Source organism: Cebus imitator, unplaced genomic scaffold, assembly GCF_001604975.1.
Source record: "Cebus imitator isolate Cc_AM_T3 unplaced genomic scaffold, Cebus_imitator-1.0 Scaffold695, whole genome shotgun sequence".
NCBI classification, from domain to species: Eukaryota; Metazoa; Chordata; class Mammalia; order Primates; family Cebidae; genus Cebus; species Cebus imitator.
In genome coordinates, this window is record NW_016108010.1 from 248,016 (window position 1) to 266,172 (window position 18,157).

Consider the following 18,157-nt stretch of genomic DNA (forward strand, 5'->3'; position numbering starts at 1 on the left):
CAATTACTTTTAATGACCAAGACAGGCAAATATAAAAAGAACAGTTAAAAAGTTACAACTTCAAAGATGTAATTTATTTCATGTTTTACAAGTATATAGTGACAGATTTAGACCAAAGAATTTACACCTAGCACTAAATATTAGATTTACATTATAATGGAAATTAAAGTTTTGTAGGAATCATTGCTCTGAACTGACTTCAAGCCATTTTACCTGAATTTCATCCAGATACTGGACAAGTTCATAGTTTTTTTTAGACAACTGTGATCGGTAGTCACTGTCTTCCCCTCTTCTTGATAAAAGTGTTTCTTTTTGTGAATCTATTTGTTTCTGGTAATCAATAATATCCTGAGAAAGCTGTTCATTCTGAAGGTAACCAAACACAACATTGCATTATGAAACTACTCAGAATAACAAAAATTACATCCTCTAAATAGTGCTCTCAGAACATATCTTTAAATTCCCAAGATTTCACCACCCTTAAAGCCTCACCTTTTTCTTTAGACGTTTGTTCTCCAGAAAAGGACAGGAAAAAGGTAATTAGAAATGAGAAAGGCAATACATAATTAAAAATAAGAATTAGAGACTAAAGAAAACAAAAAAAAAGTTAGGAGAAGGGTGTACATTATTTTGAATAACCAAAGAAAGTAAGGATACTAATTATCTACCAAAACAAAGAGTATTTCAGTTATACTAGAAACTTAAGAACTTCTATCAGAATAAACAATGTACAAACATTATTTGGTTCAGTAGAACCAAATGATGATCAGAATTTATAAGATTTCATAAGTAATAAAAATTTTTAAAGGATTCTGGGTAAGAGAAATAAGAATAGAAATCCAGTCATCTATTTAATTAGAAAACTCGCAAAGAATGGCTTATAAAACAACAACAAAAAGATTTACCCTCATAGACCTGAAATGAATGTAGTACTTAATGGTCTCACATTTTGATTCATTTTCTATTTCCCTGAGACAAAGTCATACCATAAAATCAGTTTGAAAACATCAGTTACTTAGAGGACTCCAGTCCTGGTTAAAATATAAATTTATGTAAGCTTTTTTAACAAGTACCTTTGCTGAACCACCAGAGCTACTAAAATTTTTTACCAACCTCTCTTCTTAATTTGCTGTTTTCATTTTCAGCCTCATCATTTCGAAGAGCCAACTAAAATAGTAAAAATAATAATAAGTTAAATTTCAGCAGTAATTTTTCTTTTTTTTTTTTTATAACATCTCTCTTTGTCACCTAGGCTGGAGTGCAGTGGTGTGATCTCCACTCACTGCAACCTCCGTCTCCTGGGTTCAAGCGATTCTGCCACCTCAGCCTCCCGAGTAGCTGGAATTACAGCATGCGCCACTATAAGTGGATAATTTTTGTATTTTTAGTAGATACAGGGTTTCACTGTGTTGGCCAGGCTGGTCTTGAACTCTTGGCCTCAAGTGATCCACCCACCTTGGCCTCCCAAAGTGCTAGGATTACAGACTTGAGCCACCGAGTCTGGCCATCAGCAGTATAAAGCCAGATAGTTAGCTTATCTACTTAAATTTTAAGTCCTTTCTAATAAAGTAAAAACATTTAGACTATTAAGGATTTAATATCAACCTAACACATCAATAATAGGCCAAAATTTTCAAAAATTAAGGATTTAAGGAGTACTAAACAGGTTCATTTTAAAGAATAAAAAAGAACACACACACACACACACACACACACACACACACACACACAAACTCTAACCAAAGAATACAGAAACATATAAACCCGCTCCACCCAAAAAAAATCCAAATAAAATGGTTTTCTTCCCAACATTTTTGTATTTCACTTTTCTATGTCATAGCTAGACCATTATTGCTATCAGTGAACATAAAATACTTAGAAATATAAGGCAATAACAACACAATGGTTAAAAGAAGCCATCTAAAATCATACTGGCCTAGATTTATGTCCCTCATCAACCAATTTCTCGTAAAGTGTGAATGAGTTACTTAGTATCTCTTTAATTCAGTTTTCTCATATATGTTGACATAAGAATTAAATAAGATGAGCTCTTAGCACAATGATCAGTGAACTGAATCACAAAAAAAATAAAGCATTCTCTATCTACATATAAGTGATTTCATTTGTGACTCGTTTCTCCAAATGGCAAACATTATTATAAACATTATGATGCCTTTTTTCACCTGTTCTCCAAATCTCATTCCTCTTATGACCTTTCATTTTCCTGCTTCTCCCCTTTATTCAAGAGAGGATAGAACCACAATGGTATAAAACTATATTTAAAAGTCTATAATAACCAAATGTAGTATGTGATCCTTGATGGAACTTTGGATATTGGAGGTGGGGTGACTGAAGGATATTATTGGGCCATTAGAAGAAATCTGATTATGGACTAGATAATGGTGTTGAATCAGTATTAAATTTCCTGAGCCTGACAATTATATTGCGTTCATGTGGGAGAACATCTTTCTTTTTCAAACAGACATGCTGAAATATTTAAGTGCAAAGTCTTGTATCTGCAATTAGCTCTCAAATGACTCAGTAAAAAATGCGATTAAACAAACAAGAGATAGACAAATATATGTGTGTGTAAAGATACTGACAAAAAGATAAAGCAAACGTGGCACAACATTAACAACTGGTGAATCTATATGAAGGGTATGTGGGTGGTTATTGCTTTTCTTTTTTTTTTTTCTATCAACTTTTAAGTTCTGGGGTACATGTGTAGAAAGTGCAGGTTTGTTACATTGGTAAACGTGACCTGATCAAATGTTGCTGCACAGATCAACCCATCATCTAAGTAGTAAGCCCAGCATCCATTAGCTATTCTATCATTGATGAACATTTGGGTTGATTCCATGTCTTTGCTATTGTGAATAGGGCTGCAATGAACATATGCATACATGTATCTTTATAAGAAAATGATTTATATTCTTTTGGGTATATACCCAGTAATGAGATTACTGGATCAAATGGCATTTCTACTTTTAGATCTTCAAGGAATTGCCAGTCTTCCACAACGGTTGAATTAATTTATATTCCCACCAACAGTGTATTTCTTACAATCTTAATGAAGATATAACATTTTTCAAAATAAAAAATTTAAAGAACATTTATAACAAAATACAAAGTATAATACAAATTCTAGAAGTTTGCATATCATCATTATCAATTGAAAGTTAATAATCCCACTGTGTTCTTAATTGAGAAATTTTTACAAGAGAAGCCAAGAACTTAATGCTAAAGCATTTAATGCTATTGATGCTTTCATTCCTTGTCTTTTCAAACATCACACTCTATTTCTCCTTTCTTGTGCTTTTCCTTGAAGCACCTCTTCCAATTTCATTGCTTTATAGACATTTCTCAGAGATGTGCCTTACAATCACTTTTCCGGCTTCAATAATGTCTACATTGTTGATTTATAAATCCTCATCATCTGCCCAGAGTGTCTTGTGAATTCTATTACCACAGATAATCCTTTCTGAATATGCCCACGAGAACCTCAAACTCAACACCTAGAAAACTGAAATAATCTCAAACTTTCCAAATGCCTCTTATGTTCCTCTGTAGTGAATGGCACTATCTACCTATTTAGTGGCCCAATCCACAAAATTAGGCAAATTCTCCATCCTCTGTTTCCTCCAACAACCAATTACAAATTCACCCATCCAATTACACCTACTTCTCTCACACTTGTCTGTCTCAGGCAAATGCCATCATTAGGGCTTGCCTGAATTAACACAAATATCTCCTTATTAGTGTTGGCCCCTTTCAATCCACTCTCTACAAAGTACAATAAACTTTTAAAGTATAGATCTTATTATATCCTGTGCTCAGAACCCTTCATTGACTCCTTTTAGGAAAAGAACCAAATTCATCAGGAACTGGCCCTTGCTTATTTCTCCAGAGGATCATAAGAATTAAAACTGGGAAGGCAATTTAGCACAGACTCTTGAGTAAGACTGTTTTCAAATCCTATCATTACCACTTATAAGCTGTGTAACCAGGGCAATTACCCTTTCTTTGTCTCCATTTCTTCATCTGTATCATGGTAGAAATGAACAACATCTCATATGATAAGTATCAAATAAGCAAAAATGAATTAATGCATATGAAGTGCCTGACACATAGTAAGGACTCCACGGAAGCTATTTTCACTTATATTCCAGTCAAAATGAATAACTGTAGCTTCCTAAACACTCCATAACATCTCTTACTTCTAGGTCTTAGCAAATGCGTTACCTTCTATCCCGGATGTTCTTTCTTTAACCACCATATATATCCTCATTCCTCTTACCAGTGTAACTTCTACTTCAGGTCTCAGTTCACAAATCACAACCTGAACCTCAAGACTGATTATGGCATCCCTCTCCAGAGTATCCCAGAATATGTCCTGAAATATCTCCCTAAGTAACATATTATCACTATGTTATGCTTATTATTGACTGTGAATATCCTAGAGAAGCAGAACATAGTTGCCCACTATATCACTAGCAACTAGCACAGTCTCTGGTATGCTGTAAAGACTCACTAAAACTGAATGACTGGTTAAGGGCAAAGAAGTAATTACCAAACAACTATACCCGTATTTCATCTCAAGGAACTTAGCAGCCAAAAAGGAACACAGGCCATATATTTAAGTTTTCTCTGTGCGCGACTATGAGTAAAGATAATAGTTTAAGATATAAATGGCCAAGGTAGTTCTGATTAGCTAAGGTTGTGTGGTATGAATGATAATCAACTGACTGATACAGGCCTAAAGAGAAGAATAAAAGTCAAGAAAACCACAGGCATCCCCCTAAGCAAGTCTACCAGTGAATATCGTTAAGTTAGATCCTTTATAACTATTAAAAAATCCACAGGTCTGTTATGTTTTGCAGTTAACTAACCAGATAATGCTCTGAGAGCTTGTTCTTAACATTTAAGTGGCATCAATCCATACTTTCTCTACCACATTGTTTTGATAGCTAACTTTTATATGATTCTTTAAAATTTGGGAGTAAAACAGATACCTGTAAGGAATTTGTAAGGAATAGTTTTCCTTACAAATCAATTTATGATAGATGCTCTTATTGTTATTGTTGTTTGAGACAAAGTCTCGTTTCTGTTGCCCAGGCTGGAGTGCAGTGGTGCAATCTCGACTCACTGCAACCTCTGCCTCCTGGGTTCAAGCAATTCTCCTGCCTCAGCCACCCAAGTAGCTGGCATTACAGGCACTCCCCACTAGGTCCGGCTAATTTTTTTTGTATTTTTAGGGGAGACGGGGTTTTTGCCATGTTGACCAGGCTGGTTTCGAACTCTGGGTCTCAAGTGAGACAGATTCTCTTAAATAGCATATCGTTTTCTTAAAATGTATGACCCTCTATTTCTGAGAGAACAATGGATAAAATGAAATAAACAGAATATAACACAATAATGACCTAAAGGACACAAAGGTAAAAAATGTTTCTGAGCATAAGAGACAGGACAGTTACCACATGTAGGCATCAAATTTTACTAAGTTTACTAACAGCTGAGGCTAAATAAAAAAACAAATAAATGTTAACTTGAAATGTTAATAAATAAATAAAACATTAAATAGGAAGCTGAGGTAAAATAGGAAATTTTCTTCAAGAAAATACAAGTTTATCTGCAAAAAACTTTTTTCCCAAAACTAAATTCAAGGGAAAACTGCAAGAATTATTAGTTTACAACAAGGAATAACATGAGTCAATAAAAACTATGTATTACACATTATTTTAAATATGATTGATAAAATGCTGACAACACTTTTCAAAAACAATATATATGTATATATATCTCACATAAAAAGATATAACCAAAAACAAGAAATTTAATTAAACATTATTGAATGTATCATCAAAAGATTCATTTCTAAATCTACTAATCATATAAACACACTGAAATAAATATAACTTTTATGCAAAATAAACTATGATACTAAGATCACTTCTTTATGCAAGTCTATTAGTTTCTTGACACTAATCTTCCAGGCAAAAGCATCAATTTTAGGTAATAAGTATGATATATTCTGAGAAAAATGTACCTCCAAATATAAAGAATTAATCTTCAAGTCATATTCACTAGAAGTATCTATTCCACTATATTTTAAAATTTGTGATGACAAAATGAACAGTGTTATAAAATCTTAGAGATAAGCGTACATAATTCCTCAAATATAACATACAATACAAAAATGGATATTGTTACCAATAATTATAAAAAGCCAGGTAACTTGAAAAGTGAAGACTCATGGAAAAAAAAAAGGTGCTTTACTTGCTCATTAACTTTCTTCTCTTTCTCCAACTCCTTTTCCATGTCCTCCAATTCTCTATCTTTTTGTTCTAATTGCTTTTCAAGTTGGCGAATTTCATCACGTAAAAACCGAGTATCCCGTCCACCTGCAGACCGCTGAGCCATCTCAAAGTAATAAACCCAAAGTATAAATTAACCCCTTATATTTTGAAGTTCAAATGATTCAACAATAAGCAACTTATCTTGCCTTTAAATTTTCATTATATTTCAGTGCAGATATTTAAAGCCATATTAAGAATTTTTTTTTTTTTTTAATTTAACTTACCTAAGCCTTAGTTCACAGCTAGTAAGTCCTTAAACTTCTCCTGAGCCACCCAGAGCTACAAAGAATTGACTGTTAATCATTCTGTTGTAACCACTGGCCAACAGGTACCAGACTAATGGCAAAGGTCCTGAGCTGCAGAGATCTGGAACCTGTGTACGAATCATCAGAATCTCCGCCACTGTTTGTGAAGCTTAGTGGCTTAACCTGCCCTTTCTCTCATATCATGGACTATTTAGACCAGTGCTATCCAACAGGACTTTCTAGGATAATGGACATGCTCTCTGTGCTGCTCAGTTCAGTAGCCACTTGCTACATGTAGCTATGTTTAGGTATTTGAAGTGTGGCTACTGCAACTGAAGAATCAAATTTTTCATTTGAATTTTAACAAATATAAATGTAAATAGTGTTAGTGTCACCTTATTGAACAACTCGGGTTTCATTTATCTTTAAGATTTGTAGCCAACTAAATCCATTTTACTTCATATTCTTGTTAATTTAGGTCATGTCCTGGAACATCAAATCATTTGGTCATCTAATCTCACATTTATCTCTTCACCTTATAGTTCTGTTTTTCCTCTACCTTAATCAAATTTTTCACACTCTTTCTCTCCTTCAAAAAGCATTCCCTTGTGCTAAACCTCTTCCAAGATAAATTCCAAGATAAAGATTTCACATCCTCAGATTATTTCTGAATCATCCTTTCCATCTCCTTGCCTTAGCTGCAATTTGGATCCTTTAGGATACTATGGCCCTTGGAACGCTTTCAGTTGGAAGGTGCTCATTTTTTCACAGCCCAAATATATTAGGGTCAGGAGAAGGTGTTGGTACTTCTAGGTTTACTCTACCCTGCAACTTCATGTGATCATTCCTATCATTCCTCCTATAAAAACCTCAGCTGCTTTCTCACAAGATATCCAGCTCTCCATCTTTACCTACTCATGGTAGCAGCAAACCACCAACTTCCCAGTCACTCTGTAAAATGCACTGGGAATTTAAGCATGTGCCTCACAGACGTTCATCAAATCCCCACCTAAGCAATTTCCACATAACTTTTGTTCTAGTTTATTTTTTTTCTTGTTTCTTGAATTCACTATCGTCTCTCACTCACACACCAACATCAGATCCTTGTCCAACCAGAAACATTCTTTCAATTATTTCCACTCTGCCTGTCCCTTGACCTCACAGGACACTAATCCCTCGACTTCTCCCTCCTTATCCCTACCCTTCTGCCCACTGAACCCCAATCTTGACTTTCTTATCTATTCAGTAAGACTTCATAATCATCACTTCAACCACTTTCCTACCAATATCTTCAACTGTCCTACTCTTCTATTATATAGCAGTTGCCTAGCTAAACACTAACTATTATATAGCAGTTGCCTAGCTAAACACTAACACAGAATTGATTCAACTCCATAATTCATTTAATGAGTAGTTATTGAAAGTGCTTGGCAATTTTCCAGGAGCTGGATATAGAGTCAAAAATAACAAGTCATCCAAGTTCAGAGAATTAACAAGTAAAAGAATCAGCAGTAGAACTCAAATCTGGCTCCAGATCCCCAACTCTCCAGTCTTTTCTCCATTATATTTCAAATTTTATCTGATTTTCTTAAAATGTGACCACACCATCTCCCACTCTTTCTAACAGATGACATCATCACCAACCTCTCAACTTCCAGGCACTATGCCTACAAACATAAAGTCTTCTACATACATCCACTCTTCCTCCCCTCATCTACTCTTCCTCCTCTCCTAACACAAGGAAAAGGGTATTCCTCTTTTCAAAGGCTGATCCATTTATATTACATTCCTACCTTTTCAGGAATCTGAATTTAGTTCCTTAACAATACATTCATATTTTAGCCCTCAGCTTTGTAAAAAATTACTTCTATAAAACCCTTTGGTCACTATTCCTCAAATCCCCACCCATCCTCCACCTCAGTTACTAGTAAGCTTTCTATGTATTTCCCAATACTGCAAGCTCCATCTAGCAGTTAACTGTTTTAATTTCGTTTACAACTGTATGCTCAATCCTTAGTACAATATAAAGCAGATAATAGGCATAGAGAATATATATTGAATAAACAAATAACCATGATTACTATCATCCTTATAACTTTTCCAGCCAATAATAATTTTAAAATTTGAAAACAATGAAAAATAAATTTTATGACAATTACATCCTAGGAAATACAAAAAGACATACCTCCAGTTCATTTTCCAGTTTCATTACTTTAGTTTTTAATTGATTTTCTGTTTTTTAAAAAAAAAGACAAATGTTTTCATTCATTGGCTACCACAAAACAAATTTTAAATAAATTTGAATAACAAAATTAATTCTTTTAAAAGATTCCATCATGATTAAAAGGTATCAAAAAAAATTATATGGCAGATCCATAAAATAGGAGTCTAGAATTGCTTATTACTAAATAAATGTTATATATTAAAAATAAACTATATACATCTTATAGAATAAATTTAATTTGCTACAGCTTAATGAACAAATGAAATTTATTATTTAATACCATAAACTTTTTCCAAGGTGCTTACCAAATTTTGCTTGTTCTTCTCCAGCTTTTTCTACTTCTTCCAAAGCCAGCTCTACTTCTTGAGCTTTCATCTAAACATTAAAAAAAGGTTATTTCAATATGCCTTTATACTAGAATGTAAGCACTGAAAACAAAAATTTTATTTATTATGATTCTTAGTGTTGGCAATGGCTGGCACATGGCGATTTTCAGTAAATATTTGTTGAATAAATATATAATTTTTCTTTTTTTTTTGAGACAGGGCCTCACTTTGTCACCCAGGCTGGAGTGCAGTGGCACAATCTCAGCTCACTGCAACCTCTGCCTCCTGGGCTCAAGCAAACTTCCCACTTCAGTCTCCTGAGTAGCTGGGACCACAGGTGCATGCCACCATGATCGGCCAGACTTTAAATTTTTTCGTAGAGACGAGGTCTCACTGTATTATTCGCTGTATTATGCAGGCCAGTCTCAAACTCTTAGGTTCAAGCAATTCTCCTGCCTTGGCCACCCAAAGTGCTGGGATTACAGACGTGAGCAACCATGTCAGGCAGCTTTCTTACTTAAGATTACAATTTCTAAATTTTTAATAGCATGAAATATTTTTGCTTCTCCTTTTTACTTCAAGTCCTCAAGTCTTACAGCCAGTAATGCAACGTCTCCCTTTGTAATTTTTTCCACTACTTTTTTTCTGTTCCAATTGCTATTATTCTAACACATAATTTCATGTTTAAACTCCTCTATAATGCCATGTCTATACAGCTCCAATATCCTTCTATTTGTCATATATAATATATTGTTTTGCCTTCCTAAGGCATATTTTTGTACCTATCAACTGTGGTTCAAAAACCTTTATTGGTTCTCAATTGCTGATAGCATAAAATATATCTTTAAGGCCCTCAACAGCCTATCTCAAAGTACCTACCCAAGATTTGTTTTCTCTACAGCCTGCTACAAACTTGCTGCACCTTGTTTTCTCAAACATAAAGAATAAGCACATTTCCTATTCTCAATATTTACTTATGGTAACCAACAGCTCTAGAATTCCCTGCCACTTAACTAAAACTCCTCAGTCTTCATCCTTTGCAAAGTTTTCCAACACCTCTTAAATCACTTCCCCTCTTAACAAATCCCTATAAGCAGTCATTGTCTGCATTTGTCATTTAGACCTCAGGATATATTTCCCTATATAATCTTTCAATATACTCATTCTGTTTCCCCTACACACCTTTTTAGAAACTTGAAGTAGAAACTAGCAATGTTTTACACACTACAATTCTTAAGCCACATTTAAATATATTGCATTTTTGAATGGTGATATAGATATTATCAAGTATTTTCACAAAGATTACCTTACATAAGAAAAGATTTTTATAGTTCCTCTAATAGCCAAATCTACCATTAAAACCTACTATATACAAACCTTCATTAGTGACTGAGTAATTCTGAACAGGTGTATCACATTTTCTTGTTTTTCATTGTTTAGCTCATTTACTTCCACCTAAGTAAACAGAAAAGCAACTGTTTTATATTTTATAACCTTCAAGCAAAATATAAGAACTCTTCCAGATTGTGACTACAGTTGTCCCTGCAAAAATACTTTATTAATAAACTAATCATAAGTTAATATATATATTATTATTGATCAATTATACACCTTAGATAAGGAAATCAATAAATTATCTGCCAGTTCTTCTTGACGGGGCAAATCATCTGGATCAACTTTCATTATTTCTTTCCAGTTTATATTAGGTGGCATCTTGAATTCTTTCACTGTGTTCCACCTCTGTAACAAAACAGGTGGAAATTAGCATTTTCAAGTTACACGGCATCGTTGGTTTTCTAGTAGTTTACATTTTTTGCAGATTATGTCATTACAACTTTCTGATGTTAGCAAAAACTATGCCTTAGCCTCAACACAGACAAGTGTGCAAAATAGCCTTGGTCAAAATTATAACAGTCGCCAACTGTCAGAGAGTGTACTGGCTAAATAAAATGTGACGGCTTCCTTGTTAAAACTAATCTAAGTTAGGACTAAGATTCTGGATCCCCTCCTCCACACCCCCTACCCTCAACGCGCGCGAACACCCTAATCGTGCCAAGGGAGAGGGTCTGTGGAAGGCTGACAATGGAGACGCAGCATTGGGGCTAAAAAAAAAAAAAAAAATGTGAACATTAACAATTGCAATGAGTTAAGTTGTGCGGGAGACACAGGAACCGAAGCAAGGCAGAAGGATTGCGGACCCGAGGCTGGAAGGGGCTGGGTAGCTACGCCGCGGCACAGGGGCCGGAAGGCTAAAGAACCTGAGCTTGGAGCGACTCGCTGCTCCTACTTACAAGGATCCACCCACCTAGACCAAGCGTGACAATCAGCGGAGGTCCCTCACTATCGCAACCACCAGGCTGGACCCGGTCGCAGGCCCTGACAGATCCCTATCGCAGTTCCACGCGTAATCTGGGTCCCGCCAAAGGTTCCCAAGCAAGCCGAAGCGGCAGCCGCTGCTAGGCGACACCATCTCCTACTGCGCCAAGGCCAGAATAAGACCCCGGATGCAAGGAGAGCCTACAGTTCACGACCATGAGTGATGCTTTACGTTTAGATTCTCCTCCGGAGTCCCAGGAGTCATTGTTCAGGGCGCTGAGAAGGCACGGAACGAGGACTACAAATCCCAGACTGCAGTTCTGCCTGAGGCTTGTGCATGCTGGGAACTGAAGTCCCTGAGAAGGGAGGTAAGGCGCTCCCGGCATGCAATGCGGAAGGCTGCGACGGTACCGGGGCGGCGGAGAGGGACCGAGAGGCGGGAGGCGTAGCGGCGGAGGCGCTTAGAAGCTGGTGGCCTGAACGAGGTAGACCATGACTGTGGCTCCAGTGGCGTCACTCGCTGGGCCGCTGTTCCTCAGGTTTTCCTAAGCCATTCCCTGGCGGAACCGCTCCCAGGTGAAGTCAGCTGTCGGTCCGCGGATAGGGTGGAGTTGAGGGGAGCAGTCCCGGGTTAGAGAAGCTTCTGCTATTGGGGCTGTAGGGCCTGGCCCCATTCTGAAAAAGTGGGAACACTCCGCCTTCTCTTCAGGCGTTTACAAGCGGCGTCCAGGGCCTTCTGTAAGAAGGGGAAAAAAAAAAGTTTTAGCCTTGTTTGGTATCAGTATCTGTCTTGGTAGTTAGTGAGAGCCGCGCCGCCGTGATCCTGTTTGGGGGCGAGCGAAGAGTTGACAAGAGATTATGGCATCTTCTGACCCCGCCCGCCTTACCTGTAGTACAGTTCCCTTGGCAGGTAGTAGGGCTTGAAGGTTGTGGAGCTAGTATGAAGTGAAGGCTCCAGAGTGGAGAGGTTAGTACTTGTCCGGGCCACTGCCGGGGTGGAGAGAGAAGGGAACCAAGGACTCACCTGTACTGTTGTTGTCACTTGCTTGGTTACCTAGGGTGCCCGACCATGAAAGCACCTTCTCTGGTGTTTTCCACTCTTACTCGTGCAAGTTTTGCTCATCCCTCTGCTCACAGCCATGCTGGAGTATGATACACTTCTAGTTAACTTTCCTAAGAAGCTGTAGACTTAAATCTAAATGACATTTCCAACTACCTGGACAAGTGCTTCTCATCTATACCTTTATTTTAAACGCTGCTTTAAAAAAAGAATGCTATGCTTGACAATAAATTTTCCTTTTGAAAATAAGTAATGAGTTTCTTTTTACACCACCAATTTGAGTAGAATAAGTAACTCAGCACAAAGTAAAAAATTACTGGTTTCGTGAGGTAAATTTTAAAAACAGATTTATAGGAACAATTTTACTACTTTTCCGAAAGATTATAGCCAAATACTATTAATAATATTGTTTATTCTTCATTACAATCCAATGAAATAGGTGCTTACATTGTCCTCATTTTTTGTCTAACTTAAGAAACTGAGCACTCTAATTTAAATAACGTGATTGAACACAGATCTCTCTGGCTGGAGGACATATTCTTAGCTTCTATACTACCTCCTCACACATTCTGGGAAACCAGTATTTGTAAAGTGCTTGTTCTTCAATCATGCTATTTTTATTAAATATTATCATTTTTTAAGTTTATAAGTGTTTACTCGATAATTTGAATTAAATAGTCTTCATATTCAGTGTTTTTAATTCGTAATTTAACATGAGATAGTGTTTCTGGAAAGGGGTCCAATCCAGACCCCTGGAGAGGGTTCTTGGATCTGGCCAAGAGAAAATTGGAGGTGCATCCATAGAGTAAAGCGAAAGCAAGTTTATTAGGAAAGTAAAGGAATAAGTAATGGCTACACCATAGGCAGAGAAGCAGCCTGGGCTGCTAGACTAAGGATTGTTATAGTTATTTCTTGATTATATGCTAAACAAGGGGTGGATTATTCATGAGTTTTCTGGGAAGAGAGTGGCCAATTCCTAGATCTGAGGGTTCCTAACCTTTTTAGAGCACATAGGTTAACTTCTTGACATTGCCATGGTATCTGTAAACTGTCATAGAGCTGGTGGGAGTGTCTTTTAGCATGTTAATGCATTGTAATAATTATTGTATAATGAGCAGTGATAATGACCAGAGTTCCCACTTTTCTCGCCATCTTGATTTTGGTGGAATTTGGCTGGTTTCTTTACTAAAACAGCATGTATGCTGTTTTTATCAGCAAGTTCTTTATGACTTTATGAGACCCCCTATCTCATCCTGTGACTTAGAATGCCTGACATCCTGGGAATGAAGCCCAGTAGGTCTCAGCCTTATTTTACCCAGCCCCTATTCAAGATGCAATTGCTCTGTTTCAAATACCTCTGACAATGGTAGGAATGAAATTTAACAGTTATTGAGCACATATCATGTGATATGTGATATTGAGCACATATTACTGTGCTTACTACTGCATGTTTATTTTCATAGAAGAAATACACCACACTTACTACTGCATATTTATTTTCAAAATAGCAGTCTGTCCTTTTTACTGTAACACCTCATTTTTCTTCTTGTTTTTTTCATTCATTATAACTTACTTTTATGTATTCACTTACAAGTTTTTTTTGTCTGTATTACTCTTTTTTACCTTTACTTCCACCACCCTCTTGCTTATAGTCATAAACTCAAGGTGCCTGGTCTCTAATGGTAAGTTTTATTCTACTTTTTCAGAAGTGAGAACAAGTTCATAAAAGTTAAGTAATTTCCTAATAACTGATGGAGCTAAGATTGCAGCCTAGATCTCAGTTACAATCATAACTAAAAGCAAAATCTTATCTAAATTTTATTCTTTAACTCATTCTAACAATATTTTTTATCTTGTTCCCTGTGCTAGGCGCTGGGGATACAGCAGTGTACAAGTCAGCTGTGACTTGAACAAGTCAACTAAGTTTTCATGTGTTGTGGCCTGTTTGTCCCTAACTGTGAATTGGGAAATTTAACTGAAGTTCTAGTTGAGTAACTCACTGTATGTTTTTGAGGAAAACTGCCAAAACTCTATTATTTTTCATTAGATTTTCTGCATCAGTCAGATTTCATCAAGAATTGGGACTTCTGTGACAATTTTATAAGTGGCCTATTACAAGAACACTTGTCTGGACCTGCTTTCTTTCTGCCCTGGACTTTTGTGAACAGTTTTATCTGATCAAAATCACTTCACAAGAAAGCCTCACCTTTTATAATTGCTTACTTTTGTACTCTGTAGCAATGAATTTATATTCCTTAGATGTTACTTTTAATTACTTTTTGCTGACTTATCAAGAAAATTCATAGTAGCTTACTTCTTCAATCTCTAAAATAAAGCATGGCCATTTTGTATCCATTATATATCCTAAACATTTTGTTTTGCCTTATTTTCATGGACAGGAGTGAGTATGCAACAAGCAGACACTTGCCTTCCTTCAACATGAGGAACCGGAAAGATTAGCAGGGAGTCTGTGAATACAGACTTTGCAGGCCAAAGTTTTACAAAATTTAAACATAATAGTTTGCTATTCCTGTAAAAGGTGATTTAATAATAATGAAATTGAGAGGACTTCCTCAGTTTCCAAAGAAATTAAACTAAGAAGACTTTTCTGACTAAATATTTCCAGATTCATATAATTTTTTTTTTCCTGTAGGTTTATTGTTTGCACAATGTTACAATTAAATTATTACAAGAAGTGAACACATATACAATTTTGGTACAGGGATTGTTTTTAGTTTTATATATCTATAATGTAGCTCATGAGTAGCCTTTGTAAAACGAAAAGTAAGACAGGTCTCAATCAACTTAGAAATTTATTTTGCCAAGGTTAGGGACATGCCCAAAAGAAATAAACACTGAATCACTGAAACAGTCTGTAGTCTCTTCAATTCTCTAAGATGATTTTGAGGGCTTCAGTATATAAAGGGGAAAAATCCAATGAAGGGGAAAAAGGGTAAATATGATAATCCATCCACATGTTGCAAGAGAATAGGAGCAGATGGGGAATAAATATTATGTATTTTTGTGGGGTAGTAAATCAGCATTTTACATAAGATAAGGTTAACGTAAGTAGCTACCTGTGAAGATACTTAACATTTTATTTGCAGCTATCTGCTTAAGAACAAAAGGAGAGTGGCCGGGCGCGGTGGCTCACGCCTGTAATCCCAGCACTTTGGGAGGCCGAGGCGGGCGGATCAGGAGGTCAAGAGATCGAGACCACCCTGGTCAACATGGTGAAACCCCCGTCTCTACTAAAAAAAAAAATACAAAAAATTAGCTGGGCATGGTGGCACGTGCCTGAAATCCCAGCTACTCAGGAGGCTGAGGCAGGAGAATTGCCTGAACCCAGGAGGCGGATGTTGCAGTGAGCCAAGACAGCACCATTGCACTCCAACCTGGGTAACAAGAGCAAAACCCTTCAAAAAAAAAAAAAAAAAAAGAACAAAAGGAGAGACAGTTTCTTGCATGACTCAGTTTTCAGCCTATTTTTTTTTTCTTTAGGCATAATGAATTGGGATTCCAAGTTTTATTTTCCTTTCACATTTCCAATTCCACTTCGATTTTGTGCACATGTATAGTAACATCCCATTTTTGTAAGAAAACAGAAATCAGTCATCCCATCCACTTAAACTGTGCATCTGTGAGTCTGCTTCTGTGCCTAGGAAAAACTAGAAGTTCTCACAACTAACACAAATAGTGTGTCACATGTTTACAGTAATGGCCCCAGTGAACCATGTCCCCCTCTCTCTATCCCTTCGTGTAAATCTCTCCCTTACGCGCAACCTCTACTTTGCAGGTGACTCTTGGAGGTAACCTAAGATGACTCCACAGCTGAGCTCATGACATGCTCTCTCTCCCTCTCTCTTGTACTGCGCTCCTTTGGGGAGTCTTAAAAATTCTGTTATCTTGGTCCTTTTATAACTTTTTCCCCATGATTCAGGATATACCTTGCTTGAATAATAATTTTAAAAATATGCATTAAATAGAGCCTTATGAAGAGCTTGTACAATGAACCTTGTCCTCCTATTGTCTTGACATCATCATTTAAGAAGCCCAAGCTAACCTATTAGAAGATATGATAATAAGTAGCAGAGACTAGCTTTCAAAGCTGAGAAATCTATCCTTTAAAAGCTATCCAGCCCTAGTCAACCCATGGGATAACTATAAGCACATGAGTGACCCCAGGCACAATTAACAGAAGAACCAAATACATACATACCTATATATTTGTATATATGTATCAAATAAAGATATTTATATTGAAGAGTTAATTTGAATGTGTTCATTTTTAAGTACTTCAGATGCCTAACTTAACAAGGAAAACTTTCTCAAAAAGAACGGCTGAAATTTAGGAAATAAAACTATAGCAAATCCCAAGTTCCTATAAAAATTCCAATACTATTTGTATGTTTAGCTAAATTATGCTTTTCAACTATAGTTATAAATCTACAAATTACTTAGTTGTTTATTATACATATTATTATATATTTTAAAATTATAGTTACACAGCTACTATATCAGGCTCCAGGATGTCAGATTCTCTTAAACATTGTAAGTACTCTAAAAATTAGATACCTAAGTTATTCCCAAATACACTTTAAAGGTTTATTCCCAAAAATACTTTAAAGCATTGAAACCACAGGTTTAAATTCCTTTTTTTCTTTTATTAGATTCAAACTTTACTGTGGTTAGAACATTTAACCAAACAACAGTTTGTCACCCAAAGTGAATTGATGTTAGCAAGTCAGTGGTCTGAGATTATTTATGGGAAGAGGATTTCTGACCTGTGCACAAAACTTGATTTTTACTTACCCAAAGATAGATATCCTGAGTTGATTCATTAGATTTTTCTAAATTATAACATGTATATATAGCTGTTTTATATTGAATCCCGTTTCCTGATTTGTGTATCTTTGTTTCTTAATATACTGTCTCATTTTACTAGTGTACCTTCTCTCCTAGTTTCTTGAAAAGGAACATCAGCGGTAAATTGTTTGAGACCTTAAATGACTTATGTTTTTATTCTACTTTCTCACCTGGGAAATTTAGATTTATTAATATAGAATTTTAGTTTAGAAATCATTATTTCTCAGAAATTTGAAGCATTACTCTTTATTATTTTGGAAGGGAATTTTGTTTCGTTTCTAGCTTATAGCATTTTTCTTGAAAAAAAAATGACTTTTGATTCCTGATTCTTATTGGAACGTTTTTTATTTCCAGAAGCTTTCAGAATCCTGTTTGTTTTCAGTGTTGTAAAGTTTTACAGAATTTTGTGACCAGTAGAAGAGAGATAGAGGGTCTCAACCTAAAATACATTGACAGACTTTTACTTAACCTTTGTTTTCATTATGCTGCCTTAGTTCTCACTTGTGTCCCTGTTATCATAGTCCCTGTGTTTTAAATAATCCACAAAGGAAATCTCCAGTCTTCTGCCTTGGAATAGGAGAGGAGATTACTTGGCTTTATCCAGTTAGAGAGGGGGGTGAGTTTCAACAAGGTGATTCACTTATACTTCTTAGAAGTGGATGGCATTTTAGCTGAGCTTTTCTCTGGAGAATTAATATGCAATGACTTATCCACCTACTAAAATTGAACTTACTTGAAATAAATATATTGCTTATTTTATTTTA

At 35.9% G+C, this 18,157-nt stretch overlaps 2 protein-coding genes across 4 annotated transcripts in view; one reads left to right on the top strand and one right to left on the bottom strand.

The window, feature by feature from the left end:
- Positions 1–11,771, bottom strand: part of CEP290 (centrosomal protein 290) — a 90,031-nt gene extending 78,260 nt beyond the window's left edge. Inside the window, exons 1-9 of the mRNA XM_037734966.1 lie at positions 11,700–11,771; positions 10,763–10,891; positions 10,529–10,606; positions 9,131–9,200; positions 8,787–8,833; positions 6,277–6,420; positions 1,114–1,167; positions 493–513; positions 214–366 (exon numbers count right to left, since the gene is read on the bottom strand). Of these exons, the coding sequence (XP_037590894.1) occupies positions 214–366; positions 493–513; positions 1,114–1,167; positions 6,277–6,420; positions 8,787–8,833; positions 9,131–9,200; positions 10,529–10,606; positions 10,763–10,891; positions 11,700–11,732 (729 nt within the window). The 5' untranslated portion in view covers positions 11,733–11,771. The remainder of the gene's footprint in view (positions 1–213; positions 367–492; positions 514–1,113; positions 1,168–6,276; positions 6,421–8,786; positions 8,834–9,130; positions 9,201–10,528; positions 10,607–10,762; positions 10,892–11,699) is intronic.
- Positions 11,772–11,851: 80 nt separating this feature from the next.
- TMTC3 (transmembrane O-mannosyltransferase targeting cadherins 3) overlaps positions 11,852–18,157 on the top strand; it is a 53,285-nt gene continuing 46,979 nt past the window's right edge. Inside the window, exon 1 of one of the 3 annotated variants that reach the window (XM_017518656.2) lies at positions 11,852–12,043. The gene's annotated coding sequence lies outside the window, so the exon portion shown is untranslated. Of the gene's footprint in view, positions 12,044–15,990; positions 18,010–18,157 lie in introns of those variants that run through there. The other 2 variants (XM_037734962.1, XM_037734963.1) reach the window with 2 other exon arrangements.